The 10,389-nt window shown below is 38.5% G+C and overlaps 1 protein-coding gene across 1 annotated transcript in view; it reads left to right on the top strand.

The window, feature by feature from the left end:
- Window positions 1-10,389, top strand: part of PAX3 (paired box 3) — a 43,190-nt gene that overhangs the window by 4,793 nt on the left and 28,008 nt on the right. Inside the window, exon 2 of the mRNA XM_015563692.1 lies at window positions 6,270-6,475. Coding sequence (XP_015419178.1) covers window positions 6,270-6,475 — 206 coding nt within the window. The remainder of the gene's footprint in view (window positions 1-6,269; window positions 6,476-10,389) is intronic.

Raw genomic sequence — 10,389 nt, 5'->3', positions numbered from 1 at the left:
ACAAATGCTGACAGGTTTAGCTTGGAAAGAGGAGGCGTACAGAGGAAAAGACCACTCATCTGGTCCGAGGCCGTCTTAGAGTAAATGACGGATGACTAAGGAAGTTCAGCCTGGACACCCCGCAGAGGGAACCCTCCCCCCCTCCTCCATGTCTGTAAATCGCATTGTATTATATGGGGGCAAACGCAGAGTTTAAATGGTTGTCATGTTTTGGTTCTTTAATTATTCAAATGAAAGGTCTTGCTGGGAAGAAAGACAATGTGCCAGATTCATGCTTGTGAATTATTTTGTTTCTCCATTTTTGGAGTGTCTCCCATCTCTGAATGATATTGGTCTGGAAACCAATAATTACAGAATTTCATGTGACTAAATCCCTCTAAAACGGAGGTAAGAGCTCATGTATAATAGCGTTAACTAGGATGAACACTTCCGGAGGCTGTGGAAGAGGTCACCAAGGGTTAACGGACATAGACATACTCTCTAATTCTGTAATTCCTTCTTTAATTAAACTTCATGGTTGGTTCCGCTGGTGGTAATACCACTGCCTTCTCCTCCCAGTTTGATTTGTTTCCGAAGGGAGAATTTGTAATTCTGTGGGGGTATCATGGTTGGCCTATGCTTGTTTTCCCCCCGACCCCCCCTTTTTAAACTGACAGTGTTCATTTTCCCAAGGTTATCCTTGGGAGTTAATGTGAAGTCATTGGGAAAACTAAAGATGTGGCTCCTAAGATCTAAAATTAGCCTGTGCTAGAAGAAATGAAATTGCTTACAGAGCAGAGAAACACTCAGGCACCTGGTGGGAGTTGCCATTTCCCTGTCATCACTCGGGGGTTTCTGCTGAATAAGTTGTGTATATTCAACAAATTTCAAGTGACTCATTCCTTCACGTTTATCTAAAACGAATTTGAAAGATGGATATAAATAGCCTAAGTAAATATTGACTGTATACTTTAAAGTTTTAAAAGTACATCATGGTGACAAGGAAGAGAGGAGTGAATAGATGGAACCTGGGTATTTTTAGGGCAGTGAAATTGATTTGTAGCCAACTGTAAATAGCATTTTAAATTAGTTAAAACCCACACAACTGTCCAACAAAAAGAGGGAATCCTGGTGTAAACTATGGACTTTAGTTGATAATAATGTATAAATATTGGTGTATGTAATAAAAGTACCACATTAATGCAAGAAGTTGATAATAAGGGAAAGAATGGGAGAGGGGAGAAAAGAGGAGGAATATGCAAACTTTGTACTTTTTGCTCATTTTTTTAAACCTAAAACTGCTGTAAGAATGTTATATTATTCAAAACATGTATGAGGTTCTTTACAACTCTTGATATCCTTTCACTAAAATGTCTTTAATACAGAGAGAGAGAGAGAGAGAGAGAGAGAGAGAAGACTTTAATAAAGTACAAAATGAGTGATCAATTCAACTGTTTGTGAACAATAGTATGTTCTAGATTGCCCCCTGGATCTTAGGAACTTATTGATTCTTATTAGAGACTGCTAATGATCAGATGGACTACCGTGATTTCTTAAATTCATTAATTATCTTGGCAAATGAATTTATCTCTTAGCACTTTATTGTTGTTTCATAAGTATATCTTAGATATATGGAGTTCCATATGTTTGTTGAATTCAATTAGAAGAACTGCTTGATTTAGTATATAATACTGATCAAACTTGTATGTCTATAAATTTTATTTGATTCTAGAAAATTTGGGACAAATTAGAACAATAATGGCATCTAGTAAATGATTTACATTGGAATTCCTGTTTTGGTTTGTTTCTGGTATTTCTCTTCAAAACGACTGTGTGTGTGTGTGTGTGTGTGTGTGTGTGTGTGTTTTAAAGAAAAATCCACACCTCTTTAGGACACACCAGGTTGGAAGAGAAAAAGAGGGTATGTTCTATGAAATCCCCAAGACCTGGATTAAATCTTAACTTCCCTTCCTGTGTGACCTGAATAACTTCTTTGAGTCTCAGTTTCCCTTTTCTGTACAATGGGGTAAGCATTTACTTCACAGGGTTTTTGTTTAGTTAACCTGAGGAAGAGAGAAAAATCGTCATCCCCTTGTTATGGTTTGCTTTAGGTTCACTGGTGACAGAGTTAAATTAATGTATAAATCAGAGAATGGATTATGAGGGAATTTTGGTAACAGTCAAAACATTCAAAGTCTGATAACAATATGGATTGCAGTTTGCAATTTAAAGCAATACAATTTCCACTTAAAAGGCCTTATATTATATATTGATATGGATTTTCTAATGAGAATTACTCTGGAATTTGAAATTGGGGGACTAATATTTCTACTTAATGAATAATAGAGCAAATATGTGAGGACATGTGTAGAATATGATTAAGCAACATAAATGTAATGACAAATCTCCCCTAAATATTAAGGGTGGATAGTAGAAATAGTCTCAAAGAGGTTATATCACTGAAGGGATTATATTTAATCTAGTTGCCAGATCCTATCACTTTATTACTTACTCAGATAACTGTCTTGATAACACTGCTTGCAGTTTCCAAGTCATAGCATTAGATATTCTGTACAGAAAAAAATATATAATTTCTTTCTGTTGAGCTATCTTTGGTCAATATTTAGCAAGATAAGTTACTTTGTATCTAGTTTCTAATTTTTCTAGTACCGAGTAAAATTGATTATGTAAAATAGATGAACTTCAACGGAATGATTTCTTTTGTGCTATTCAATGGGATTTAAGTTTTAAGTTTGTTCTTGGTCAAAACGGAATGACTCAAATTCAGGATATTATGGATCTTGTTCTGTGAAAATAAGGAATTTTACTTTTATTGAGTGATGTAAGGAATTGTATTATTTCTGTCTTTAGAAATAGCTAGTATTTCTTAGCTGGTAGATTAATCTTGGTTTGCTGATTTAACATATCTTAAAGCCCACATCCTTTTGGGGTTTACCAATAGGGAAACGTTAGAATTAACTTGCAAAATTGTGGCTTCATATTGCCAAAAATGACGAGTTGGTCCAGATAATTTCCACCAGAAAAATCGGGAAAATCATTTCCACCATATCTTTTGAATTGATGCTGTGTGGGGGCTTTCCTAGTTAAATTCAGCCTAGAAAGAAAAGGAGTGATTAGTTAGCTCATTAAAAAACTTTTTATTTTTGGTGGTGTAGGCTGTCCTATTAAACTCTGAGTCTGAATCATTTTAATCACCCGCTGTTGGTGGTTCTTCGTCTTTTAAATCACAATCCTTTTTTTTTTTAAAGATACTAATTCTCCAGAAAAATGTAGCTATGCAAATACTTATGAGGATTTCCAAATAATTTTAGAGGATTCACAGACTCCTCAAAGCTCATATAAAAAGATGTTGGGAGACTCATTTAAGCGGAATATCCATCTAAGAATATGAGGGTGGCAGAGAAATCAGTGTTAGCTCAAAACTTAACTTTTCCCTGGCACGTTTATTTACTCATTCTGTACTTATTGAGCACCTACCGTGTTCCCAGGCTTCCTGCAGTGAACAAGGCAGAGATGAGCCTCGAGCTCCCAGGGTTATGTTCTGGGGGATGTTGATTGAGAAGGTGGAAGAGTGGTCTTGACCCTCAGAATGAGCTCTTGCTGGCACTAAGCAGCTCCTTTTTCTTCAGGAACCAGAGTCGATTTTGATTAATTGACCTGACAGTGCATGGCACATCATATTTACTGGGGAGGACTTAATAGCCCCAGAGACTCCCAAAGGAAACATGAAAATTTCCACATACTATTATCCTAATGGGGTCACAGTAAGAGAAAGTACAAGCAAAGAGGTAAGGTTCTCACAGGTGGAGGAAGCTTGTGGTCCGTCACTACATGCTGTTGAGTTTTCACCTGCTTTCACATGGGAAAGGAAAGTCAGGACATCCTCACCCAGAGCATAAAAGGAAAAAAATTTATGGAAATTTATTGTCCTCTGAGGGACATAAGTAGTTTGTTTCTTGGGGGCGCATATTATTTATAATTTAAAAATATGTATGTGGAAGCGATTTTTGTTTTTGTAAATTGTGGCAGGCAATATTTGGGAATTTTGAGAGGGAAGAGAATGATTAATCTAGAATATTCTATAAAGGTGGTTCTCTAAACGTCATCTAAGATCAGTAAAATTAGCATAAATCCCCTGGGAGTATGTTAGAAATGCAAATTCTCAGAGCCCACCCCAGACCTACAGATCAGAAACTGTGGAAGGGGACAACTAGCTGTGTGTTAACCAGTCCTTCAGATGACTGCGATGCTCGGAAAGTCTGAGAGCCACTGCTCTACAATTAGGCACCAGTTATTGCTCTTTTAACTTGGCTCATTTTTATCAAACACATACACATGCAAGTTGCATTGGGAGATTTGGAAATTTATAATGCAATGCATGGCATATTTCTTTGCGTGTTAATATTCTTAAAATATCCTCATATTTTAGGAAAACCTGTTTTCTTTTTTAAAGTTAATACTAAAATATCAAAAAATCAATCCTGAGATGTCCTAAAATAATGAGTTTATATGAAGTTAGACCATTTTCTATTAAATTAGAAAACAACTGAAAAACCAAGTGCAATGTCTAACACACAGTAGATGCTGTGTATATTATAGTTCTACTTTGCTTTTATGCACAAGCATTTACTCTTTAAAATTTGCCATGTGGATTTCACTCTCTTAATTCCACAGTGTTTGAATAGGAATAAAATGAAAAAGTATTAAATTATTAGAAAACTTAAAATTTATTTATGGGTTATTTTGGACATGCACCTTTTTGAGCAGGATGCAATTTATCCTAAAGTAGAATGAAAGTTTAGATTTCCATAGGACAGAGCTAAGTCTGAACTGAAGACAAAAGAGAAGGACATAGGAGACACTGCATTTCACATTGCTTCTCACACCACCTACATTTCCCCGGGTCCGACCTGACTGAGGGTGCAAATGCCTTACCTTGACATTGACATTAATTATCTACAACTTTCTGGCTTTCCTTCCTCATTTGCTGAGAGCAGACATCAATCCCTTCCCCGGAGGAACCCCCAGTTATTCGGGGAGTTTTCAGAGCACATTTGGATGTGCTCTGGAGCAAGGATGCTCCGGTTCCCGTACTATACTTACTGTCTATTGCCTGATAGCCTTCTGACAGCCCTCTGCCAATCCCCAAAGTCCAGAGCCTCTGGGTCAGGGCTGCTCTCCTGCCCAGAGCCTTGTGTCTGGTGCAACCTCAAACCTCAGAAGCTTCATAGACCAACAGGTGCTCTGTCAGCTCACAGACACCTCATTGTATCATTAACTCGAATTCCTATCTAATTTGGAGGAGAGGAGGCCATAGCAGGGCTGGCTTTAGGAATTGACCTGTGCAGTTGCACTAGGCCCTGCCCTGTGTTAGGTTTTATGCTCTGTTGTTGTCCACACAAATTTGGAAGGTCTCCTTCCCAGGCAAATTCAAGCTTTGGTGGGGAGGAGGCCATAGCAGGGCTGGCTTTAGGAATTGACCTGTGCAGTTGCCCTAGGCCCTGCCCTCAGAACGACTCTGTGTTTGGTTTTATGCTCTGTTGTTACTCTCTTGAACACTGGGTCCCGCATTTTCATTCTGCACTGAGTTCCTCAAATGAGGCAGCAGTCCTGGGCAGCCACCCACCATTCAGAGGCCCAGACTCTGGGCTTCAGTTAAGGGACAGTTTACTAGATGATGCCTGCTTCTTCCTGAATTTATTCTTCAGATTTGTATTCAGTTTCTAAATTCTCCCTAAAGCATGTCCCAGTGGCAATGAGATATTTAAACGTGATTTTTCTTAGAGGAGAGGTGGAGCCTGTCCATTTATAGGAATCCTGCAATAGTTTACTATTATTGCCTTTTTAGATACTAAGTTGATTATTTATTTAAAATAACAGATTTCCTGTTGCAAATGTTGCTGAAAAGTTTATCAGGAACCAAATTAAATGTGACTCATTCATTAGACATAAATTAAGTGACCCATTAAAGGCTCAGGATGAAGGTCATAAAAAATGGAGTAAGTACGGTCCCTGTTTTCTAAGAGCTCATTATGGACCTTGAATGACAGAAGCAGATTGCCATTACTTCTACCTGGGGTGCTTGAAGAGAGGATAGCAGAAGAGATTAAATACCATTTAATAATACAATACCTCAAGGAGGGGCTTGGTGTCCATAAAGGACATTGGTAATGTACCTTAGACTAGGATCTGAATCATTATGGCTTGTTCAGGCTTGAATCATGATTCACATTTTATCATTTTTCCCCCCCTTCTGTGCTCTTTCTTAGCCTCAGCACCCCAGTCCGATGAAGGCTCAGACATTGACTCTGAACCCGATTTGCCGCTAAAGAGGAAACAGCGCAGGAGCCGAACCACCTTCACAGCAGAACAGCTGGAAGAATTGGAGCGTGCCTTTGAGAGAACCCACTACCCTGATATTTACACCCGGGAGGAGCTGGCACAGAGGGCAAAGCTCACCGAGGCCCGCGTGCAGGTACTGCCGTCGCCATGCCCTCGTCCTGACTCATCCAGGCAGGAAACCAAAAAGGGTCTTTTCTCCTTTTAAAGCAGATTTTAAATCAGGAAAATAGATATATTAGCAATAGCAGTTTGTGAATTGTAGCCTACAGCACTATCAAGTTCCCTCCTTTCTCTCTAATGTCTTCTTTACAGTTTGCCTTATCATGATAACAGCATCATGACCTCTTTTTTTCTTTTTATTTGAATTTGCCTCATTCACCCTCCTCCCCTCCCATCTCTTTTGTTTTAGGTATGTCTATTTAGCAGGATTTTAGAAAAAAAAATTCTAAATAGGTAGGTGAGTCCAACTAAATTTGTGATGGATACATGTGACTTCTTTTCTGTTGTATTGTTTGATACAATTATTTTATAGATCACATTTTTAAATCTGATCTATTGAATTTACTTTCTTTGAATTCTTAGTGTTTTTTTGGTATTTATGAAAATGTGCATTTTTCTTTCAGAATTTGGTTATTATTACTATGAGCGTATGATTGTATCAGCTAAGACACACAGAAGTATGTCAATTCATGTTTTCACACATCATTTCAGGAATCCTAATTATGTACCAGTCATTATCTGGATTTTTGGGGTGGTACACAGATAATAGCAAAACAATTTGAGTGTTTTCTTTTTCAGTGCAAGTACTGTTCTAAGTGTTTTACATGAACTAACCCACTCACTCACCATTAAAACCCTAGATTGGTATTATTATTATTCCCCAAGTTATACATTAGTAAGTGATAGATATTTGGATTCCATATACTTCCTCTCCACGGCCTTTCAATTATGATGACATACAAAGGTGTATAAGGTAAAATCCCTTTCTTTAAGGGTTTTGTTGTCTGGAAGCATCTCAAGTATCTATATTATCCTAAGAACAGTTTGAATTATCTTTTGAACTCTTAGATGTACAGTTGACCCTTGAACAACATGGGAGTTAGTGACGCTGACCCATGAGTAGTCGAAAATCTGTATATAGCTCTTGACTCCTGAAAAAATTAGTTGTCCTTCAATATCCATGGAGCATTGGTTCCAAAACACTCCACAGATACCACAATCCAAGGATACTCAAGTCCTCCACATCTGAGGACTCCCAACTGCGGATAGAAAACACTACAGGCATTTACAGAAAGAAATCTGCCTCTAAACGGACCCTTGCAGTTCAAACCTGTGTTGTTCAAGAGTCATCTATACTCTGAACCCTCTGGAGAAGGCTTCTTTGGTGTATGACGTTTCTATTGAGTGATAGAATAATGTTTTCATCACTCATTAATGATGAACTTTCCTCTCATGGTAGTAAAGCACCATTTGAAAGATTACAAATGTCTTAGGGTATCCTGGGACTCTTTACTATCCCAGAAGTTACCTTATTTGGAAATGTTGTGTTATTCCCAGATACTTAACTTTCATAGCCAAAGTGAGTCTGGGAACTCAGCAGTGAACTAGTCAGCGGATATGGTCTCGAGTGATCAACACTTCCTCATATGTAGTTCATTCCCTCTGCTATTACAGAATTTTACAGCAGTAACCTCTTCTAGGCTCAGAGACCAGTCAGAGGGATTGTCTTATTCACTTTGACTTTTCCTATGATCATCACTGTGCTAAGAAAGTCGAGGAATGTTGAGGTGAATTAAGACAAGTCTTTTAAGGAGCTACAACCTAATATGGGTAATAAAGTAAACATACAGATAATGTTAAAAGTAAAGCAGATGCAATTAGTACCATAAGAAAGAGACAAAATGCAGTGGGAGGAGCTGAGAAGAGGAAAGGATGAGATCTTGTTGGAGTAAACAAGAGAGGCTCATGGAGAAGGGAGATTTAAGATGGACCTTTGAGGTGATAGTTAATTCATTGGACAGGGCAGGTGGGGAGAGCATACTAGTAAGAGGGAGTAATATGAGCAAAAAGCACAGAGAGTTGGAAGCACATGAGTTACATATCAGGTGACCTTTCATTTTCACTCATGTTGAGGGAACAGAGAATAGTTCATTTTGATGGGAAGGTAAGGAGTGGTCAGTGGCAGGAAGGAATATGGCTGGAAATCTATTCTGAGGACATCTTGTGGAAGGCCTGGGTTTCAGGCTAGAACGCTCACACTTAATGTGACAGCTGTGGAGTCTGTGGGTATGAAACCATGAGTGGCAGTGTGAATGGAAAGGAAAGGATGGTGATGAAGGCACTTAGAACTGAAATGTAGGGAACTGATTGTGATAGTGGAGGTGGGGGGAGTAAAGGTAAGAGTCACAGATACACCAGCTGTATAGTGTAGATTCCAGTTGGTGCTATTCAATCCTGCTACCTGTTACATTGGGATACAGAATTGCTTTCCAGAATTGACCACACATCATGATAATAGCTATACATAAGTAGTACATCATTATATAATAATATACAGTATACCTAATATTACATGTACTAACGCCACAATTACTGTATCTATCAAATATGTTTTGCTTTTAGTTCTAGGATTAAATAGTTACTCCTAGAATTACCCATTTCTGGGATTACCCAGTTTAAATGTGAAGGTCAGTTCATTCAGTCTCTGTTCTTTCAGCAACCTTTATTGAGTGCCCACTGCATTCCAGGATTTGGTCCCTATACTCCATGGCTGGCCAAGCCCACATGCTGGGTCTGTCCTTAAGAGAACTCAGTCTCAAACAATAAATATTGATTTTTAAAGAAATCAAACAAAGAGAGTGATGAAAAACTGAAAGGAGCATTCAGCGTTGCTCTATTTCATTCTTGCCTTTGCCAAAGACGAGGATGGGGGACAGAATCAGTCTCAGGCCCATGCGGCTTGGGCAGAGCCTGGTGTTCGCATCTGGCTCAGTGAGTGTCAGAGAATAAGAATGGCCCGTTAACTTCCAGAGGACATGGGATCAAACCAATAAAGGGTGGTTCATATTTTTCTATACAGTGACCTCTTCTCCGAAGCAGGGCCCTCATTAACTTAACAGCTGTCCTAATGTGGCTTTAACCCGGTGACTCTTTACATTCCTTATGGCTTCATTAGTTCCCTTGAGACACATCCCGTCCTGCACCACAGCTATGATCTACAGCCTAACAAATTCCCTACAACACCCGGCATATGGATCTTACTTAACCCAGCAGGAAAAAGAAGGGAGTAGTTAATCACTGATTAAAATGCCAGAACAAAATCCTGTAGTTTTTAGAAGGATCTGGGAAAGCAGTAGCAAAGTCAGCTCAGTTTGAGTGATAGCCAGAGAGTGAGTTAGTTTAATTTGGGGCACCTGGGAAAACCAAACACCAAACCAACCCCCCTCCCCCCCAAAAAAAACACACCAAAAAACCACACACAATAAAAAACCTAAAACCCGAACACTTCCTATTCCATTTATTTTCCTGAGGAAAAATATTTCTAACTTAAGCCTTTGTCAGTATTTCATAAAAATTTGTTTGGACAGTAGCTACATTGTATTTATCATAGTCAAGTCTGAGTACACAATCTAAGAATTGTACACCAAAAACTAATTTGCCTAATTTACTTCCTGGGTAGCTGTTAGTTTGGAAATAATAGAAAGCATTAACGTTTTGTAGGGGAGTATGTTGTGCAAATATTTATGATGTGCAAAAGTTTTAGTAAATATTTCATTTGAGAACTCCATGAAGCAAGCAGGCATCATCCTTTACCACCAAGATAATAGCAGACAGGAAAGGAAGCTGCTTGTAGAAATAGCACTTAACAAGGAGTCAGAGATGTGGGTTTTGATCTCAGCTTGTCAAATGCATTTTGTTGAGCAAGTCACTTAATTCTGCTATAATCCAGGTGTGCCTCAGTTTTTTTTTTTAAGTTTTGAAATTTGGAGTAGGTTAGATGAGATGGTCTTACTCTGGGTCTGTGGACGACCGGGAAAATCTTGGATG

This window comes from Myotis davidii, unplaced genomic scaffold (assembly GCF_000327345.1).
Source record: "Myotis davidii unplaced genomic scaffold, ASM32734v1 scaffold575, whole genome shotgun sequence".
NCBI classification, from domain to species: domain Eukaryota; kingdom Metazoa; phylum Chordata; class Mammalia; order Chiroptera; family Vespertilionidae; genus Myotis; species Myotis davidii.
The sequence above is the reverse complement of the archived record's forward strand: the minus strand, read 5'-3'. Positions and strand labels throughout refer to the sequence as shown.